This window comes from Lepidochelys kempii, chromosome 11 (genome assembly GCF_965140285.1).
Source record: "Lepidochelys kempii isolate rLepKem1 chromosome 11, rLepKem1.hap1, whole genome shotgun sequence".
NCBI lineage: Eukaryota > Metazoa > Chordata > Testudines > Cheloniidae > Lepidochelys > Lepidochelys kempii.
In genome coordinates, this window is record NC_136390.1 from 69,393,167 (window position 1) to 69,416,054 (window position 22,888).

Consider the following 22,888-nt stretch of genomic DNA (forward strand, 5'->3'; position numbering starts at 1 on the left):
GTCATTTCTAGTGGGGCTAGCCATGAAGCATCCACACCGTCAAGCTGATGGCCTGCAGATCGGAATGGAGCAGACGGTCATGGTCCTGAGAAATCATGTCTGAATCTAATGGGAGCAGTAGAAGAGACCTCACTAACAATGCTAACAGGGTTCAGAACCAGTGTTGTTGAGGCCACACTGGTGCTATTGGTATGAGGCAAGCATGATCTTGCTTGGCCTTGAATATGACTCTGGGTAGTAATGTTATCAGAGTAAAGGCATACGCAGGGTTCATGAGAGTAGGACAGTGTCCGTCAAAGAACCAAGGCTGTGACCCCTCTGGGTGTAGAACAGATGGCATTTTCTGTTGACCTTTGTTGTGAACAGGCGCACCTGCAGAGTTTCCCACAGCTAGAAGGTAGACCTGCTCATGTCTGGATGTAGTGACCATTCATAGGGAGGAAAGAAGGACCCGCTCAAGGACCTGCCAATGTGTTCTGCTCTCCTGGGAGGTAAGCAGGTTTGAGGTAAATGGAGTTGGGTATGCAGAGTTCCAAAGCAGAATTGCCTTCTGGCACTGTTGGGAGGAATACGCCCCTCCCTGTCTGTTTATATAAAACATTTTCTATATTGGCTGTTAACACTAACAGATTTTTTTCCTGGAATACATGCACAGAAGGCTAAGCAGGCCAGACAAATAGCATGTAGTTCCCTGATGTTTATGAGTACTCAGATCATGCAACGACCACGACCCTTGAGTTTGCAGGATTTCAGTTTGTGGCCTCCAAGCCAGGGATGATGTCTCCATGACCAAAATGAGTGTTGGTTACAGAGAAACGAAGGGAACTCCTGCACAAATGTTCGAGGTCCACCAATCTAGACAGCACAAAATTACCTTTGAAATGCAAATGACTGTCTAGACAATGACGAAAGGAAGCATACACTGACGCTAACCATCCTTGAAACCTTCTGATATGTAGTCTGGCTTGTTGCACCATAGAAGTATATGCTGCCATGTGCCACAGACGTCTGAGGCAAACGTGCACTGTGTTCCATTTGCCTCAAACCTGAGGAAGTTGCACTGGTCTATATGGATCGCTATATGGAACATCCTTTAAGTTGAGGACAGAATACCAGTCGCCCTGTTCCAGGGAAGGAATGATGGAAACTAGGGTAACTATGCAGAACATTTTTTTTCAGGTACTTGTTTAACTCTTAGATCTCAAATAGTTGTCAGACCATATTTTGCTTTGCGAAGAAAGAAATAGCAGGAATAAAAACCTTTCCTCTTGAAGAATACAACTTTCTCTATTGCTCCTGCTATAAGGAGATTCTGGACTGCCTGCTGAAGAATGGTCGTGTGAGAATGGCCCCTAAAGAGGGAGGGGAAGAGGACATAGAAGTAAATTGAAAGGAATATCCCAGCTCCATCATGCTTAGGACCCACTGATCCAATGTGATGGGAGTCCAAGCATGGAGGAAGTAGGATAAATGACTGACAAAAGGAACAGGTAGGAATATATTTACCTGTACACTGCTCTCTAAAAAGGCCATCAAAATGCATGTTCTGCTGGTCAAGAGGAATCTGATGTTGCAGATAAAGGGGGCAGTGGTCACCGCCTGTAATTCCTGTCCCCTTTTCTCAGGGGATATTGAGGCAGAGGTATAAAGCTCTGATATCTGTAAGCCTACTGTGGCTGGAATTGCTTCCTCTTCGTTGCCAGTGTTTACATTCCAAGGGACTTCATTGTTGCCCTGGAATCTTGTTAGCTATGCAGTCTATCATCTGTCTTTTCTAAAAAGAGGGATGGACCCTCAAATGGTAAAACCTGGATGGTCTGATGTACTTCAGGAAAGAGACCAGAAGACTGCAGCCACAAACACCACCTCACAGAAATAGCGGATGCCATGGAATGAGCTGCTGAGTCTGCTGCATCCAAACTGCACTGAAGAGCAATCCTTGCCACCACCTTACTCTCTAGCACGAGAGTGAACTCCTGCCTGGAGTACTCTGGTAGCCTGTCTTTAAAATGTATGATCTCTTCCCACAGGGCAAAGTCATAGCAACTCAGGAAAACTCGCTGGTTAGAAAATTGTAGCTGTAGGCCTCCTGTCAAATAAAAGTTTACAACCAACCAGGTCCAGTCTCTTTGATTCCTTACTATTCAGCACCGACATTTGGTAACCCTGCCTCTCCTGCTCACTAGCTGCTGCCACAACCAAAGAGCCTGGGGGTGGGTGAGTGTAAATATGGTCAAAGCCCTTAAGAGGGACATAGTATCTCATCTCTGCCCATTGTGCCATAGGCAGGACAGAAGGCGGGGTCTGCCAAAGCATTTTAACTGGCTTCAGAATTGCTTCATTAACCGTAAGTGCCACTCTGGAGGTTCCCACAGAAGCTAAAATGTCCACTAGCCTGTGAGATTTCTCACAAACCTCTTCTACTTGAGCATCTAAAACCAAGAGCACCCTTTTAAGCAGTTTTTGGTGAGCTCTGTAATCCTCTGGTGGAAAGTCGCTCACTATCTTTGCTGCCTCATCTCATGATGAGACAGAGGACGCACCAGGACACTGAGGCAATAGAGAAAGTTGTTGTATTCTTCAAGAGGAAAGGTTTTTATTCTCTTTCCAATAGAGACTGCTTTGTAAATTAAGATTAATCCTCCCGCGTCCAATTTAGCCTTAAAACAGAGAGTAGGTTTATCACAATTTAGAACCTTTTGGGTGCTCTGCAGTAAGCCCAAACATTAATTTATATAGTAAGAAAATGACTTCTTCCTGGGAAAGATTAAACAAAAGGAATAAATGTCGACCATAATGAGTAGCATAATCAATAACTATCCATTACTTTTACTTTTAAGCAAAGAGGGATATCCAATTGCAGCTATATAATCAAATATTTTTCTTCTTCTATCAATAGATCTGTAAGCAGTCAGGACTCTAGTATTTACAATATTTCAATACAGAAAAAAAAATCTACTTTATTATTTCCCACAGTGCGAATAGTGGCTTAGTTACTGCAACACCTAAAATAAATGTACCATTTAACATGAACGGTACATGTTTGCTACTACACAAAAATGATCAAATTGATAAATCCTGGGGCAGAAAAAAGGTAAGCACTATTGTCAAGATGGAAGGTCTATGAGTGATGCAGTATTAATGCACATATAACCTTCATGTCTTCCCCTTTCAATCCTTCCGTGAATCACAGTACCTGTTTTTAGCTGCTGTGCAGTCTCAAAACTGGATACAGGCCAATCTTCATACAGGAACAGCAATTTCTCTCCCATAGATAAGTGGAAAACAAATTCCAGCCAAAACTTCCCTGCCCTCCAGGACAAGCCAGCAGGAGTTTTGTTTCCTTGTCGGTCTCTCACTGCCTGTTAGCCATCTAAGGCTGGGAAGGTATCACACAGAATCCTAGTTACCCGGTGTCAGATCTGGGTCAGCAGGTCACATGACCTACAGACATTAAATCCAAGCAAGGAAAGAAAGTGTCCTAATTCTCACTCAGTAGGGGATTAATGGAAATGAATTACAATTGCAAGTCTTTCACCTTTATTAACTTAATTTATTTACAAAAATACATCTTGAAGGAACAGTTAGGAAAGGACACTATAGAAATGTTTATATCAGTATTTTGTTGTAGCTGGTAACTATATTTTCCTCCTCCTTTGGCTTTGTCTGTGCAAGTGAGAAAAGAAAGTCCTGCAGCCAAAGATAGCAATGACGGTATTTTTTGTAACACTACCCCCTCACTTGGACTGTAATGGCAGCAGTAGAGTTAGTCAAAGGCAAGCGGATTGTTGATGTGTACAGCTCTCTGCTATGTCAGACGACACGTAGGGATTTTCTGCTGAGGATTAGAAAGAGTGGGATGAGATTACCATTTTCTTTTCACTTCAGACAATACTATCAATTTAAACAGTGGTATCTAGGTGTATGCCCTAGAAAAAAAGCAACACATTTACAGTCTTGTCAGCGGAGAAACCAGACTGTGCCTCTAAGTAAAACACATCTCAGCATTCTACAGTAACTATTCACAAAACTGCACAGTTTACATTATGTTAATGTCTTGTATCATTGCTGCAGAATATTGTATTTCTTAAATAAGAGACAAGAATTTAATTTATTCTACAGCCCCAGAAAAATTTTAGAAAAAGATTCTGCTCTCAGTTACATCCTGCTAATCGCTCTGATTTAGGCACTTCCCTGTTCAGAAAAACTAAGCTGTATATTCAGGAATTCCTTCTGCTTTACAGAAATTGTTATTGTTGTACTGATTAAAAACAAGAGCCTGAACATATGCAGTCATTTCTCCCAGTAAGGAACATAAGAATACAGTGCCTGAGCCTTGGTCTACACTACCAACTTATATGAGTATAACTACCTTGCTCTAGAGGTATAGACAGTGCTATGTCGACTGGAGGGCTTCTCCCATTGACATACCTACCGCCTCTCAGGGAGGTGCAGTATCTACACTGACAGGAGAAGCTTTCCCGTTGGTGTAGGTAGTGTCTTCACTGAGCACTACAAGTGTAGACAAGCCCTTAGGGTCTACCACTGCTTCAGCTCCTGCTGAGTAAAGCAGTTTAGAAAGGGTTTAGGAAGGGTGAAGAACAATGGTTGCCTGTTATGAATACTTAATATAACCAATTATGTTGGCATCTGCCACCGATGAGGGCTCTTTATCTACCTCCCATGGCCCCAGGGATGAAATTATATTGGTCCCTAGACTAAGAACTGGGGATCCTTCACCTCTCCTCTGAACCAAAAAGAAACAACTAAATGTGGGAAATATTACAAAAAGCAAAAGAAATTCATATAAATCTATTACTCCCCACAAGACTGTTACTGCCCAATGCCTAACCCCTCCAACTTCAAAAGCCTTATATAGCCCATGCTGCTGAAGGACAGTCATTTTTTCTTCTGTTTCTGGGGCAATAATTCTGCCTCGGCTGAGGAGAGTGGCCACAAATAAATTCATTACTTCATCAAGATTAGGTGGCTGGATCAAAATGCAAGTTGGAGTCAAAATGAATCATGAAACACTGATGCAATGAAGTGTTGTAGCGGTGACTTCTTTGATAAGAGCAGCTTTACACTCAGTCCTTTCCAAAGGTGTCTCCTTTGAACCATAAACCTACAGCAGAGAACTATGGGCATAGTTTGGGTGGAAGTAGGGTGGGTTCTGCTCCCCCATCAAATGGCAAGCCTCAGGCAGCCACGGAATTAGGCCCCCACTATCATGGGCAGCCCCATCAGCCCGACTGGTATTTCCCCCAAATACAGAAGTCAAACTATGCTTATGCAGAGAACTAGTATGCTGCAATAGAAAGAAACCACTTCCAGGACATGTTTTAATGTACATAATCAAAATTTGTTTTACCCTTAATTAAGAACAGAAAGAAGATTTTACTGTGTAGGAATAGGAATTTGAAAAGTATGTTTACCCTGTAGAACATGATAGGTTGGAACTTCACAGGATTATACTGCTCTCCTTTTCTAAGTGACAAAGATTTACAAGAGTGTTATGTTTCTACATTAAACAATCTTGTGAGTATAACCTCTAGATCCTTATTTTATTTTTGCCCTCTTCATCACTCACAGGTTTGCCACAAACCCCTCACAAAGGCTAGCACCTGCGTTACTTGGACCATTCACTCCAGGATAGGTCCATTTTTTCCTAAACAATAACTCAATATCAGAAGGTTGTTTTTTCTTTTAAAAAATATTCTCCAGGGGCGCTCTCAATCACCAAGGACTCAAAATGGTTTATACAAAGATTCTAGCCAAGGGATGGCAAAAGTGTTACCTTAGGAACCTTTAAGCCTAGGCTTCGCCCTCTTGACATCTACTTGAGTTTTTTGAAAAACAAACAAAAAAACAAAGGTATATGCCAGGCCCATTCCCAAATCATGCCATCCCCAAAACATTTTTCAGTTATCTGTACCTCCCTTTTCCACTAGGATGTAAAAGCGTCCATGAGGTTACAAGCAAGACATACCTAAAAGTGTGTGTGCAATGAATTTAGTACCATAAGCATTGTATATTACACACAATGCACAACCAACCTGTAGAGCTCACTGCCATGGGACGTTGTGGTGGCAAAAAGTACAACTGGATTCAAAAAAGAATTGGCTTAAGTTATTTGCGGATAGGTCCATCAATGGCTATTAGCCAAGATGATCAGGGTCACAACAGTATGCTCACAGCAGTCTGACACCTCTGACCACCAGAAGCTGGGAATGGAAGACCGGAGCGGATCATTCCATAACTGCCCGGTTCTGTACACTCTCCCTGAAGCTCTGATACAGAGCACTCCAGGAGACAGAATACTGGGCAAGATGGACCATGGTCTGACCTAGGCAGCTCTTATGTTCTTACATACTGTACGAATGGGTTCAGTTTCTGATTTCCTCACCCCAAATGAGAGGAAGTTTATTTTATACATCATAGAAGCAGAGTGCTCCAAATGGATTCGATCCTAACCTTTCGAGATTATAGGACTATCATACTTTAAACTTATGATACATGTAATTTCACTCACACACACACACACACACACACACCCTTCCCTTGTTAAAATATTGCTGCTCTCTGGTACATCAAAAATCTGCAGTTTGGCTGGATCATGCCCTGCTCCATCACTTTATCCATTCTCTCTGCCTCTGGTTGGTGGCTTACCCAGTGCTCAGCTAATTAGACATCCTGGCCTCGTATTTTTGGGTTGGTGATGGTCAGAGTTCATGTCTAAGATGCACCATTTATAGAATTGTTTTATTCCCATTAGCCATCCTTTCATGTGTGCATTCCCTTTCAAAAGTTTATCAAGCAAATGTCTAAATTGTCCTTATATTTAAGGAACAATTTGTGGTCTGTGTTCCATATGGCACGGATGTGTGGTTTATCGAGCTGTTCAGACACTGACACTGCAATCTCTACATTTCCAGTTCATATTGGTTCTGTTTTACATTGTGCTGGCATTTCTCTCAGAGTTCCAGTCAACTTCTTGTTTCTTCAGTCCTTGTGGACACCCCATTCTTAATGTTCTAGACATGTTCTCCTCCAATTGCCTGGCTTTCTTTCTTTATCCCCTTCTTCACTCCCTAAACCTGGATTACTAGCTGGCACCAGCTGTAATTGGTAAATTCCTTCTAGGGTATCTCCATTCTCTGCTGCTAAGAATCCATACAACTCTTCTGGTGCCACTGTGCTCCCAGCTTCCCGGACAGAGCTTTGTTCAATTGCTCATTATCACAGTAGAGATTTCTCTTTGATTAACTTTACTAATTGCTTCTCCAAAGGCTAAAAGCAACTTGTATTTTTCCCCAAAAACAACAGAAAAACTCATTTGCTATTTTTTTTGGACTCAGTCTTCTTGACATATCAGCGTATCACAGACCCTGGTTCTTGTGTCCAGCCTGACCCAGCTTGAAGCCCTGTTACATTTTCCAGGGATTTTTTTTTTTTTAAAAAGATGCCTGACTTCCTGTCATATGAGACAACCACCTTGTCCTCCCCCAAAACATGCTGGTCCATTCCCCTTGTCTCATGCCATGCCATGCCCTCTCACTTTACTCCCAAAATTAGCCAAACCCTGTTCTAGCCTCATCACTCCAAGTGGAGAGATTCTGCCCTTTTTTCTTTTCTGTCTGCCACAGTTGTTAAATTGCTATGTTAAATGTTAAATTGCCCCACTGGAGGAGTCAATGGGAGCTGAACTCAGGTCTGCTTTTAAAAGACAGTTTACATAATTCTTAACATTAATTCTACTCTACTGCAAACAATCATTGGCACATTAATCAGTAGGCTGTTGTGCAGTTACAATGGTTTCTAGCAGAATTATTTTGTAATTCTCACTAAAGTAACTTGGTAAATAATTTATCATTACTGCACACAGAAAATTCTGGAATCATCAGGAGGAGCTACAAAATAAAACAGTGTTCTATACGGAGCCAAATGATCTTAACCCACACAAGCAACAATGAGCAAGCCCCAAGTAAGGTGCAATATATATACACATTTATTATGGTTCACACATTCCTTTAAAAGGAAAAGAAACTGCGGATGGAATAATGTACTAAAAAAGGATATTTTTAACCTCTAGGTAAAGAGAAGGAATTTGTAGCTATACACCAATTTTTGCCCTCAATTGTATCCATGGAATGCAAGTAAATTCTGCCAAAAGAGAGGTTCGAATTTGGCCCTCCACCATTTATTTCTCCCAATCAGCTTTGGCTCCAGGCTCTACATATGGGTAGGCTGAAGAACATGGTTACACAATATGTTTTAATAGTCAGCTCTTGTAATAAAAATGCATAGCTCATTCTGCATGTAATAAAATTCAAACTAAGGATTAAGACAGATATTATTTATACTAAGCTTTTATACAGCAAATTTCCTACACTGATATTAAAGTATATTACACAGAGATCTCAGTTTTATCTCTGTGAAGCAAATATCCCCACTTAACAATGAAGCAAAGGTTGAGAGACTTCACTAATGTTATGCGCTAGTTGGAAGAATTAGAAATAAAAGCTAGGGGGATCACTTTCCAGTCCAATTCAAACCACACTGCCTCCCTGTGACTGAAGGCAATGCAGTCATTTTTGTAAGGCTAAAAAAAGTTACTTAGCTTGCAGTGAGAACATCTGGAAGGTTTTAACTTAAGGACTCAAAAAATGTACATATTTTCTTAGCTGATCCATGCTGCTTAAGCAGATCTCTCAAGACATGTGCACTGCTTTAAGCATGAGAAAGTGCATAAATATTCACTAATTGATTGGTTCTTAACTGTTATAAATGCCTCCATCAAAACTTTCTACAGTAAATAAAATGAGTGGTTTTGAGTCAGAGTTATTCAGCATGGCAGCGGTGTGAATTTTACTGCTTTACTGCATGTAGCTCAGGGACAGATTAGGTTTTTTCCTTTCTCTTCATAAAAGAAGTCAAATGCCCTTCTGACTACTGATGTTACGAAGTGTTCTCATCCAAGGTTTAAAGCTAAGAAAGCTCCTGGCTGGTGGTTTCTTAATATATGCTACAGCAATGTCTTCTGACCTTCTAACATCTGTAAGACACTCTTGTCAATGAAAAACTGCATCTGTAGCCACTCCCTCCAGCTCTGCCCTCTCATGAGGCTGGGAATGAGATATCTGAAAGGTTTTTCTGAATACTGAGCATGCAAGATATAAAATAAACATGCAGAACATACATATTACTATGCATTTTATCCCACTGAGAATTACAAAGTATATAGTAGGTGTATGTTTAGTTACACTTGTGGCAATTTTGGAAGATTTTTAGAGGACTTTTATATACCGTACGAAGCTTTTCCAAAAAGTTTCATTTCAGTAGGTTTTCATTTATTAGCTACAAGGAAATGGAGCAAAGTCTCTTGAGAGATAGCTATCAAAACATAAGCAGCTATCTGAAGTCTGCTAAGTTGCAATTTACCAGATTGCTGTTGGTAGTATCCGTTTTTAGTCTAACAGAGAAAAGAGGTCATCAACTGCCTTGTAATTACTATGAAATTGGAAGGTAATATCATTATCAGCTGCTTTAAATGTCTATGTGCATTTGCTATCTGACCAGTGTCATCATAATTGTTTACCATGGATTCTTCTAATGCTGTTTAGGAAATCCTATTACTCATGACTTAGGCACTGCAGGGGGCTCTACAATATAAATACAGTGCCAGCCATGAAAACCTTTCAGCTTTGGCTGAGGCTGCAAAAGAACATTCCATTCAATCATAAGAAGCAACTGTAGTCGTAAAAGACTCTTCTTCAAGCAACATCCTGCTCAGCTAGTGATCTCTCTCCAGCAGCTGTTTCCCAATCTTCCTTTGTTATATCCCTAACATCCCTATCCTCTTGTATTTGTTAGAAGAATCAATTCTTATAACAGCACCCATAGGAACATCTGCCTAGTTCATTACATGTGTGTGCCTACTGCAAACACAGGGTGCATAAGCTTATCTGGACAGCACTATCTTGAAAATTCTAGTAACTGATCCAGATGTTTGTTCCGGATAGTGCCCTGTCAGTCCTCTTCTAGCTTTTGTTCCCCCAAGATGAAAATATTGATTTCAATTACTCAATATGGGAGGGAGAGTTTGATATTTAGTACAGCTCTTGACCTGTCAGATTCAACAGGAGCAGAACAAGTCTCTCTAGGCCTGTAAAATTGTTAACATATTGGAGACTAGAGATTTTATTTTAACATACCCCATGTACAACTTCATTTGGCTGGCAGTAGAGAAAAGGCCAATCTTGTAAGGTGTAGGAGAGACCTGGCTGGTAGTAAAGAGGAACAATTTATCATGGGGGGAGAGTGACATTTTCATGAGCTCAGTTTTCTACAGTCAGCGGTTGTGCCAATGGTGACCTTACTCTGAGATTATCATCATTCTTAAAAAGACAGGTGTAATCCACACAAGGTCAATGTCACAGTCATACAGCTTGGTTTACTTTACTGCAAGGATGATTAACTAATGACCCATCAGTACTAATTTTGCAAGAGCTACAAACCACAGAGATACGAGTCTCCTCTATACTTACAAGATGGTTTTCTAACCAATTGCTAAAAAAAAGCAACAAAGTTTATATTATAAACAAAAAATATCCAACACTAGTTACAAATCAGTCACATATTCTCCAGTTATAATTACACTGGCTGATGAGGAACAAATACACTGCTGCTGCACAGTCCCTGCATTTTCAGACCATTTTTATCCACAATCTTAGTACCGGTACCATTTACCCTTCAGAGGCCCAACTAGGGCTATTAGTATTTCAGCTAACAGAAGATTAACTAGTAATTCCAGGACCTTGGAGCCTATTCTGAGGGAGGTAGAGAGGATCAAAACACCCACTGAAAACTTCAAACGTACCTCCTTCTGCTGCCTCTCAAGTTCTTTCATTCGGATCTCCCGTGCCTCAGCTCGTGCGGCTCGTTTTGCTGCAAGTCTTGCTTCAGCCTGTGAAGAGAAGTATAATAAAACAATGTAACAGATGCCAGAGAATTTAACTTAAAGCACTTCTGCTAACTAGCACATGCAATGAAGACTAGATTCAGTAAGACTTTACTTGTAGTGACAAATGAGTTCTTACAGACGTATGTAATGGCCCTACCTTCCATAACAGCGTGTTATGCTTCACAAGTAAATAACATCTTCATGCAGGCATCTATCTATCGTTATCACTTGTATTTAAAAGCTTTTCTGTGCTCTCATTTAAAGAAAAGACTACCATATTTGTATGAATATGTATAGAGGAAACATTTATATTAACAAAAGGTGGTAACTGGGCTCGGTCAAAATGCGTATGTTTAAAAATAAACACTTAAGTAACAGAAGCTCTGAAGAAAGAGAGGCATGATAGTATACACTTACTATTTTAGGCTGGTCATACTTATCTTTATCCCCATAATTAGATAACATGCTCACTGTCAAAAAGCATCAAAAATCTGTTTTCTCTTAATCTGATGTATGCACCTGCATACATGAGCACTGCAGTGGACTATGCATGATCTGCATGTGTGCATGCTGCACAATGGAGACTAAAATTATTGAAGGGCATTGGTAAACCTACGAAAATCCACTTCAGCTTGGTTAGATTAAAATATCCAAATGTTCTGCCTCATATCCAAAACCTCCGGTCTGGAAATCTGTCAATAACAGGCCTTGAGAGATTTCTAACACTTCATTTCAGCAGATTTGGAAATGACAAAATACCCTCTAGAGTGACATTTTGTTGTTCTTATAATCCCAGACAAAAGCTGGAAGGAGAAAGTCTAGTGAAGAAAGTCTACAATTAGCTTAATTAGCTTTTCAAACCTCAGAATGGGCAAAAGCTCCACTCAATTTTCCCCTGAAGATTTAAGTGGTTCATTCAGCTTTAGTTAGAATATGGCCCAGAGCAGAGAAAGTAAAAGTGATGCTCTAAATCATGGTCACTACACATTTACACACAACTGCCCTCAATATTTCACCCCACTGGAATCTCCAGCTAGATGCTGTGAGGACAAGTGAAGTGCACTGATAGTGAGAATTCCAGCTTTCACCAGAATTCCTATACTATAGGGAAGCATCAATCCTCCTTAGGAAGAATACTCACCATTCAAAATAGAAGAGAAAGAGGCCCCCAACAAGATAAGAAGAAGAAAGGTTCACCCAACATTAAGGTATTACCTAAGAATTAAGCAAATCTTACCTCTAACTGAAATTATTTTGGCAAGAGTAGCCACTGAACTGATCCATGCCAGCTAATGAGTTCAAGCAATTGCTTCTAACAGTCAGTCAAATCTAGAATAGACTGCATAGACGGCACAGAAATACACAGAAAAAAGTTCAGTCAAGGGTAAGGACTTTTATTATGTGTCTTATTAGCAAACTCCTTTCCTCCATTTCTGAGGAAGTAAACCATCTCAATTTCACAGCATTACATCCATGATAACCCACACAATCAGAACTGAAACATGAGTTTAGTACATTTAACTGAATAGAGTTGGTATCTTTATGTCTTCACAACACAGCCACCTCTGAACTGTAAATAATCAATACTGTAAATAAGAACAATTGCTGCTCCTAAGAAAAGTAAATGAAGTCCCTCTTTCCCCCAACCCCTTGCTACACACAGCAGGAAAGGCAAATTAGAGATTCCTCTCAGGGAAGATTGGTGTCTTTTTTTAAATTAAGGTGTTTGAGTTCTAAGATAATGTTGAGCTTTGCCATGGAAGAATAAAGTGCAAATATACCTGTTGAAAAACTGTAGGTACAGTAAGTCACTTAAGCTGTCTGCAAAAGTGTCTCAGACCTTTGTAGTCCCAGAATATTAAGGTTATGTATGGCACACTAAGTGTGCTCAGCACTGGACATATGTAATACGCATGCCTGAAGAACCTGCAGTCTAACAGCATGTGCCTGGTACTGTTCGAACAGGAGTCATAGTCCCTGTTCTAAACAGTTCAGATCTATTAACTTCAGTGGTTGAGCAGAGGCCTCTAAGACATCCATTGTATACATTTCAAGGGCATAGATGCTTTGGAACAGGTAATATGCATAATCCATATGCTCTTTGGAGATGCCTTTTTTACCCTTCAGCCCGTGAAGCGGTATTAAAATATATTTGACCACAAATACACTGTACTGCCCCTACATTAGTCAATTTTATTTCACTGACTATAAATTTTCAAATGTTAAAATGCTTAAAGGTGTTGCAGGAACATCTGTTATTTTATGTCCCACACAGGCGCAGATTGTAATGCAAGGTTAAATTTAGAAAATTAGACCATTCTACAATACTCAGCACTAGTGGCTATTAAATGACTCATGGGTATCAAGAACTTTGACAATTACCTTTCTCAATTACCTGCCCAGTCAACATAGCAAGGTTTCATTGTATATACAGAACTCTGGAAAGAGTGGAAAAGCACGTCCCTAAAACTCTGACTTTCAAGGTCACTGTATTTAGAATAAAAAGAAAAGGAGTACTTGTGGCACCTTAGAGACTAACCAATTTATTTGAGCATGAGCTTTCGTGAGCTACAGCTCACTTCATCGGATGCATACCGTGGAAACTGCAGTAGACTTTATATACACACAGAGATCATGAAGAATGTTTGTGTTTCTTGTTAACTTTCTAGCATTGCTTCTGGTTTGACCTATGTAGAGGAGAGGGAGAATTCACACTGAGATGCAAACGGTAAAGGCTTCTTATAGGCAAAACTGAACCACAGGGAAAAAACTAGCAATTCTAGTTTCACAACTCTGCTGCAGTTGCCAAAGTTTATCAAGTACAGCACCCATTTTGGAGAATGTCTGATTAGCAGCAATGCAATTTGTTAAGTTACAGTATTATACTGTAGCTACTGGTGCTTTGCTCCATCCAATATGCATGAATTTAATTAAAATGCATTGCCTAAATTGATTAGAGTGACCTTGGGACTCTGAAACAGAGGAAAGAGATAATTCAGTCTCCAGGGGAACTGGTCATAACCTGCATCACTCAGAATAATTGGTTAGGGGACTTTCTTTAAAGGGAATGTCTTCCCCACCCCCTCAGCCATTGGGATAAGTATGGATTCAGTACAGAGTATATGTAGCTACTTTACCTGGCAGCCAGAGGCTAAAATGTCAAGTGATAAAAATATTGATTTTAAAATCTTTCCAGGAAAGCATTGGCTTCAATCAATAATTTTAACGACTATTTATATAATATTAGAGAGACATGGTTGGTGAGGTAATATCTTTTATTGGACCATCTTGTCTCTCTCACCAACTGAAATTGGTGCAATAAAAGATATTACCTCACCCACCTTGTCTCTCCCGCCAGGTCTACACTATAAACTTACATTGGTACAATTATGTCTCTCAGAGGTGTGAAAAGTCCACACCTCTGAGCAATACAGTTATACTGACCTAACCTCTGCTGTACACAGCATTATTTATAACTGTCTATGTCTATCTACAGCACTATGTTATTTGGAGGTTAATATGAGGGGGAAAGGAGTCCAGGAGAGCTGTATTTTAAAGAAGCCTTATTGAGGGCGCAGGAACAAACCATCCTGATGTGCAGAAAGAATAGCAAATATGACAGAGGCCAGCTTGGCTTACCAGTAAAATCTTCGGTGAGCTTAAACACAAAAAGGAAACTTACAAGAAGTGGAAACTTGGACAGATGACTAGGGAGGAGTATAAAGGTATTGCTCCAGCATGCAGGGGTGTAATCAGGAAGGCCAAAGCACAACTGAAGTTGCAGCTAGCAAGGGATGTGAAGGGTAACAAGAAGGGTTTCTACAGCTATGTTAGCAACAAGAATAAGGGTCCCACACTTTCCCTGACCTTCCTGAATGGGGGAGGCAACCTAGTGAGAGATCTGGAAAAAGCTGAAGTACTCAATGCTTTTTTTTTGCCTCGGTCTTCACAGACAAGGTCAGCTCCCAGACTGCTGCACTGGACAGAATGGTATGGGGAGGAGGTGAGTGGTGAAAGAACAGGTTAAGGACTATTAGGAAAAGCTGGATATGCACAAGTCCATGGGGCCAGATGCAATGCATCTAACAGTGATGAGGGAGTTGGGTGATATGATTGCAGAGCCACTGGCCATTATCCTTAAAAACTCGTGGCAATCAGGGGAGGTCTCAGACGATTGGAAAAATGCAAATATGGTGCTCATCTTTAAAAAAGGGAAGAAGGAGAATCCGGGGAACTACAGCCCCACCTCAGTTCCCGGAAAAATCATGGAGCAGGTCCTCAAGGAATCCATTTTGAAGCACTTGGAGGAGAGGAAGGGGATCAGGAATAGCCGATATGGATTCACCAAGGGCAAATCATGCCTGACCAACCTGATTGCCTTCTGTAAGATAAGATAACTGGATTTGTGGATATGGGAAAAGCAGTGGCCATGATATATCTTGACTTGAGCAAAGCTTTTGATACAGTTTCCCACAGTATTCTTGCCAGCAAGCTGAAGTATGGATTGGATGAGGTATAAGGTATAAAAATATTTAGAGATTAATACAATCCCTAGGGATCTACCAGTTTATTCTTCTTAAATCAATATATCCTCAGCATATTCAGGCAGCAAATCAATACATTTTCACTCCATCCAATACATGTAAATTCAAATCATACACACAGAATTAGATGGAAGAGAACAGATTTTCATGTAGAAGCTTCAATGAACTAATGGCTGGTTTCCCAAGATGGTGTATTTTAATGCAGAAGTATATTCTTGCTCATGATCACATAGCTATTTAGAATTAAACACTTGTTAATGAAACCAGCTCTTAGAATCAAAGACAAACATGTTAGGGTTCCTGCTGACTGACTGTTGAATATTATAAAATAAAAATGGCTAACTACAACCAATACTGCACATTGTGAAGTTGCAAGCAGCAACACTGGAAAAATCAATGCAGCATAATTCCAAACAAGGCACTAGTACTTCATAGAATCATAGAATATCAGGGTTGGAAGGGACCTCAGGAGGTCATCTAGCCAGCTTTCTATCCACCTTATAGTCCATTCATCCAGCCCATACTACTTTAACTTGCTGGCAAGAATACTGTGGGAGACCATATCAAAAACTATGCTCAAGTCAAGGAACAACATGTCCACTGCTTTCCCCTCATCCACAGAGCCGGTTATCTCCTCATAGAAGGCAATTAGATTAGTCAGGCATGACTTGCCCTTGGTGAATCCATGCTGACTGTTCCTGATCAATTTCCTCTCCTCTAAGTGCTTCAGAATTGATTCCTTGAGGACCTGCTCCATGATTTTTCCAGGGACTGAGGTGAGGCTGACTGGCCTGTAGTTCCCCAGATCCTCCTCCTTCCCTTTTTTAAAGGTGGGCACTACATTAGCCTTTTTCCAGTCATCCAGGACCTCCCCCGATCGCCATGAGTTTTCAAAGATAATAGCCAATGGCTCTGCAATCACATCCGCCAACTCCTTTAGCACTCTCGGATGCAGCGCATCCAGCCCCATGGACTTGTGCTCGTCCAGCTTTTCTAAATAGTCCCGAACCACTTCTTTTTCCACAGAGGGCTAGTCACCTCCTCCCCATGCTGTGCTGCCCAGTGCAGCAGTCTGGGAGCTGACCTTGTTCGTGAAGACAGAGGCAAAAAAAGCATTGAGTACATTAGCTTTTTCCACATCCTCTGTCACTAGGTTGCCTCCATCATTCAGTAAGGGGCCAACACTTTCCTTGACTTTCTTCTTGTTGCTAACATATTTGAAGAAACCCTTCCTGTTACTCTTAACATCTCTTGCTAGCTGCAACTCCAGGTGTTATGTGGCCTTCCTGATTTCACTCCTGCATCCCCGAGCAATATTTTTATACTCTTCCCTGGTCATTTGTCCAATCTTCCACTTCTTGTAAGCTTCTTTTTTGTGTTTAAAACCAGAAAGGATTTCACTGTTAAGCCAAGCTGGTCGCCTGCCATATTTACTATTCTTTCTACACATCGGGATGGTTTGTCCCTGTAACCTCAATAAGGATTCTTTAAAATACAGCCAGCTCTCCTGGACTCCTTTCCCTCCATGTTATTCTCCCAGGGGATCCTACCCATCAATTCCCTGAGGGAGTCAAAGTCTGCTTTTCTGAAGTCCAGGGTCCGTATTCTGCTGCTTTCCTTTCTTTCTTGTGTCAGGATCCTGAACTCAACCATCTCATGGTCACTGCCTCTCAGGTTCCCATCCACTTTAGCTTCCCCTACTAATTCTTCCCGGTTTGTGAGCAGCAGGTCAAGAAGAGCTCTGCCCCTAGTTGATTCCTCCAGCACTTACACCAGGAAATTGTCCCCTACACTTTCCAAAAACTTCCTGGATTGTCTGTGTACTGCTGTATTGCTCTCCCAACAGATATCCGGGTGACTGAAGTCTCCCATGAGAACCAGGGCCTGCGCTCTAGTAACTTCCATTAGTTGCCGGAAGAAAGCCTCGTCCACCTCATCCCCTGGTCTGGTGGTCTATAGCAGACTCCCACCACGACTTCTCCCGTGTTGCTCATGCTTCTAAACTTAATCGAGAGACTCAGGTTTTTTGCAGTTTCATACAGGAGCTCTGAGCAGTCATACTGCTCTCTTCCATACAATGCAACTCTCACACCTTCTGCCCTGCCTGTCCTTCCTGAACAGTTTATATCCATCCATGACAGTACTCCAGTCATGTGAGTTATCCCACCAAGTCTCTGTTATTCCAATCACATCATAATTCCTTGAGTGTGCCAGGACTTCCAGTTCTCCCTGCTTGTTTCCCAAGCTTCTTGCATTTGTGTATAGGCACTTAAGATAACTCACTGATCGTCCCGCTTTCTCAGTATGAGAAAGTACTTACTTTAAAACAATCCACTTTGATGAGATCAATATGTATGTTACAACCAATTTGTTTTTGCATTTAGAACTGTTTTAGCATTATATTTTTAATTAAGTGCTCATCACACACTGGGTACTTTTATGCTGCCCCTCTCCAGCATTTTATCAGACTGCCTATTTATATTGTGGTAGCACAGAGGTCCCAACCCTATTGTGCTAAACACCGTACAATCATGCAAAAAATGAAGTGGACCCCGCCCATAAAAACTGACAATCTAAGTAAGATGGGAGACAACAGGTGAATACAACAAATACGTTAGGAGCACAGGGTAACAAGAGGATACTGGTCAGCATGATAAGCAGCAGTGACTATTTATACATTGTTAATACCTGTTGTTGCCATGTTGTTTAAGCTGCAACCCAGTATTTCAAAACAAGATTTTAAATTTTCATTTTTTTTTTAGAGTAGATTGATTTGTAAAGGAAAAACCTCAACTGGCAGTCCTATATCATCCACCCTGTTGTTTTGACTGCTTATTTGTTCTCTGTCATCCTAGCTCCCTTCCTCATGAAGCAAGTACACCTATGCATGCAGTTCAAAGCACTGTCCAAGGTTCAGGTGGGACGCTGATCAACTGCCCCAGAAAATTCAGTGGTGTTCAGGAAAGCAGCTACCTGGGAAAGTAACAGCAATACAGACCACACCCTTTCAGAGAGACTAATCATGATGCTCTCCAGTCTCTACTTGTCCAAGGTCACTCAAAAATCAGGTGAGGTTTCCAGTGTTGTATGTAGGGATTCCTGTGCACTGCACAGAAAAAGTTACTCCTAAATGTCAGATGATTAGCCTACAATAGAGACTTTACACACAATGAAATGTCATGAAAATCTGAGCATTAAGATCTATAAGTGGTTCAATCATACACTGAAGTCTGCAGGAAAGGTTTGTGTTGTTAACTTGTGAGATTAACAGCAGAGACTCATTTTAAATCTAAAAATTTTAGTCAAGCTGGTAAAGTTGTGACAAATGAGAACTACTGTGCACGATTATATTACTGCACACAGAGCACTTAAAATCTGTTAACATATGAACAGGCATCACATGTGACTATTCATTCAAGCTGAACTTTACAGAAACATTAAAAACCAGATTACAATGAAGGGTGCAGTATAAGAACTGAAGTAGAGCAGAATGCTGTAGTGTGAGAACTCATGAAAATTAAACACTTCCTCCACGAAGAGGTGTTTTTTGCATTCAAGATGGACTAGATCTCTGTTCGGAAGTGTCTGGCTTAGCTTGCTTGTGTTCAGTTTTCTGCTATAAATATCCTGATTTCCTGTGCATCATGCAAGTAGCAATTTTAATTGCATATTTCTCTCCTGCTGTTTCCTAACTAAGCCAGAACAGGCTTTGCCTGGGTGAATTTGGCACTCCTCCAGTCCAAGCAGATAAGCATGTAAAAGACTAACTTGGGTCTAACTTGAGGGAGTGATGATGGGAGAAAGTCCCCCAAGTGTGAGGAGGCTGCTGAACTTCACATTAGTGAAATCACTAAAGTGTTCCCAACCTTCATGACTTTGTCATGAGCCTCATCATAATTGTTTTCCCTAAAGCCCCAGCTCCTGGAGTCAAGTGGATATGTGATGATTTCAGCCTTCATTATTAAAGACAACAGCAAGCAGCAAGCAAGTAACAAGAACATCAAAGTTATTATTTTTATATAATCTCGTGATTTTTGGTGAGCCTGACTCCTGATTTTTGAATATTTAGAGTTGGCAATACTTACAATGACTTTAAAAATATATTTTTTGAAAAGCTACAAAATGTTACAGTAGTAAAAAGTGTGAGTGAAGATTAACATGAGAATCTCAAAGTTTGATGGGAAGAACTTCTTTTGGTATTCAAGGTTAAAAGCCAGAAGAGTTCCCAGAAGTTACCTACTACAGGACAGGCCTAACAAAGAAAATAACAGAACGCCACTAGCCGTCACCTTCAGCCCCCAACTAAAACCCCTCCAACGCATTATTAAGGATCTACAACCTATCCTAAAGGATGACCCAACACTCTCACAAATCTTGGGAGACAGGCCAGTCCTTGCCTACAGACAGCCCCGCAACCTGAAGCAAATACTCACCAACAACCACATACCACACAACAGAACCACTAACCCAGGAACTTATCCTTGCAACAAAGCCCGTTGCCAACTGTGCCCACATATCTATTCAGGGGACACCATCACAGGGCCTAATAACATCAGCCACACTATCAGAGGCTCGTTCACCTGCACATCCACCAATGTGATATATGCCATCATGTGCCAGCAATGCCCCTCTGCCATGTACATTGGTCAAACTGGACAGTCTCTACGTAAAAGAATAAATGGACACAAATCAGATGTCAAGAATTATAACATTCATAAACCAGTCGGAGAACACTTCAATCTCTCTGGTCACGCGATCACAGACATGAAGGTCGCTATCTTAAAACAAAAAAACTTCAAATCCAGACTCCAGCGAGAAACTGCTGAATTGGAATTCATTTGCAAATTGGATACTATTAATTTAGGCTTAAATAGAGACTTGGAGTGGCTAAGTCATTATGCAAGGTAGCCTGTTTCCTCTTGTTTTTTCCTACCCCCCCCCCCCCCCGATGTTCTGGTTTAACTTGGATTTTAACTTGAAGAGTGGTCAGTTTGGATGAGCTATTACCAGCAGGAGAGTGAGTTTGTGTGTGTATGGGGGTGGGGGGGATGTGAGAACCTGGATTTATGCAGGAAATAGCCCAGCTTAATTGTCATGCACATTGTGTAAAGAGTTATCACTTTGGATGGGCTATCACCAGCAGGAGAGTGAATTTGTGTGGGGGGGTGGAGGGTGAGAAAACCTGGATTTGTGCTGGAAATCACTTTAGATAAGCTATTACCAGCAGGACAGTGGGGTGGGAATAGGTATTGTTTCATATTCTCTGTGTATATATAAAGCCTGCTGCAGTTTCCACGATATGCATCTGAAGAAGTGAGCTGTAGCTCACGAAAGCTTATGCTCTAATAAATTGGTTAGTCTCTAAGGTGCCACAAGTCCTCCTTTTCCATTTGCCTCAGGTTAGTCAGCTATTTTGTAGATTACTTCATCCTTCAAACACTGCCAACACCGGGGGTGGGGGGGGGGGGGTTGGGGAGAAATACAGGCCTCTAATACAAGAAATTTATCCAAAACAGATAGGGACACATACAAATGTAACTACCAGAGAAACAAGCAGAACATTAATTAAAATTTGAAGTCCAGGTACACTTTAAAAAGTTTTTGTATGCTCCTTGTCTGACAGGTGAAAAAGATGAAGTTACCATTTCTGTTAGGCAAATCGTGCAAAAGAATAGAGAAGAGCTCCAAAGACTGCCTTGGGTAGGGCAGAGGAAACCGGAGACAATTACTGTGGCAAGGAGGGCACAGAAGCCAGCATTATTACAAAAACTACAGCTTTCTACTGAAGTTGTCCAAAATACTGCAGTAAATGCATACTGTGACATTTTAAAGCCACTACAGGCCCTAAAATAGACACACTGCTACAATAGAAAAGTTTGATGTTCTTCTCTACCTTACTCTACTCAAAATAAAAAACTCAAGTGACATTTTTTTCCGATGGAAAATCCATCCCATTTAATATACAGATATTTATCCTACCTATTCCGTTCAACCTCTCCAGCATCACCCAGGAAAAAAAGAATACTGCAGCCTGTAAATCTAGTCAGTTTCTCTAGCTCCAATACAGTATCTTGAACATGCCAATTACTTTTGATTTTACCTGCAGACAAAGGTCACCAGGGAACCGAAATTAGGGTTAGTTATCCAGAATTATGGAGTCTCACCTTCTAAATACCAATACCAACCTAAACCAGAAGCCCAGTTGGAATGATCACCTACAATATTGTATTTACACCCATTTCTCACACTGCCCCAGCACAGCCAGTATGTAATAGAACAATGACTAAGGAAGTTCTCACTTCCTGCCTAAAGGGCACATTGTCCCCTGCAAGCACAGGGAAGTAACATTCAGAAATGTATTTACATCAAGATAAAATTGATGGATTTGATTATGAACATGTTTCTGTGACGCAAGCATACCCTGAAGATGTACATGCATAAAGAAATAGCTCTCTGAAACATGCGGACTTCACTGTTAAATTGGAACTCCTGACAAACAGCCAACAGAGATAGGAAACTCTGGATAGCAACAAGAAAAGGAGGACTTGTGGCACCTTAGAGACTAACAAATTTATTTGAGCATAAGCTTTTGTGAGCTACAGCTCAATCCGATGAAGTGAGCTGTAGCTCACAAAAGCTTATGCTCAAATAAATTGGTTAGTCTCTAAGGTGCCACAAGTCCTCCTTTTCTTTTTGTGAATACAGACTAACACGGCTGCTACTCTGAAACCTGTGGATAGCAAGAAATCCAGCCACAGTGACCTTTGTAATCCCCATGAACGATTCCAGATATAGAAATCTTCAAACAACTCTCGAGATAAATCATTAAAACAGTACAATTATTCAAAGAGACTTGATTTTACCAAGGGTCTAATATTCAAAGCCAACAGCATGTGCTTTCTGTGAAGGGAAAGGGTTAAAGAAACAGCTTGTGAGCAGAAACAAGTTGCCTGTAGGAGTTCATTCTTATGCAGATCACGTTATTAAAGCACTAATTAAACGAAAAGAATCTCACTGAAAGTTCAGTAACTTACCAAAGTGGCAATCTGTATGCAACAGCCACAATATTTTTTCCATCTCGAGAATCAATTTATTCTCACTTTCTGCTTTAAAGTTATTACCATTATGCTAAAAAATACATCCAACAGTTTATGTTTTGAATGTTTTTCCTGATTAACAGGAAAAATTAATCAGTTCTGCCCCACTGTTTCACAGTTAAAGGCTTGTTTTCTCCATACTTTATACTGGCCTTCATTCCACTTGTCTATGATATACATTCAATCAGTAAACTGGAAAAATAAAGCAATGTAACCAAGGCTTTGCTGTAGATTAGCCATTTAAAATTTCTCTATCCAAGTGGTACATTGCTTGTGATAACCCA

At 40.7% G+C, this 22,888-nt stretch overlaps 1 protein-coding gene across 9 annotated transcripts in view; it reads right to left on the reverse strand.

Annotated features, from left to right (window-relative positions):
• The window catches only part of LRRFIP1 (LRR binding FLII interacting protein 1), a 186,063-nt gene that overhangs the window by 80,709 nt on the left and 82,466 nt on the right, over window positions 1–22,888 (reverse strand). For all 9 annotated transcript variants that reach the window (XR_012154391.2, XR_012154388.2, XR_012154386.2 and 6 more), the window contains exon 2: window positions 10,880–10,966. Coding sequence is in view for 3 of the 9 variants with exons in the window: in XM_073306756.2 (XP_073162857.2) it covers window positions 10,880–10,966 (87 nt within the window). In the remaining 6 variants the exon portion in view is untranslated. The remainder of the gene's footprint in view (window positions 1–10,879; window positions 10,967–22,888) is intronic.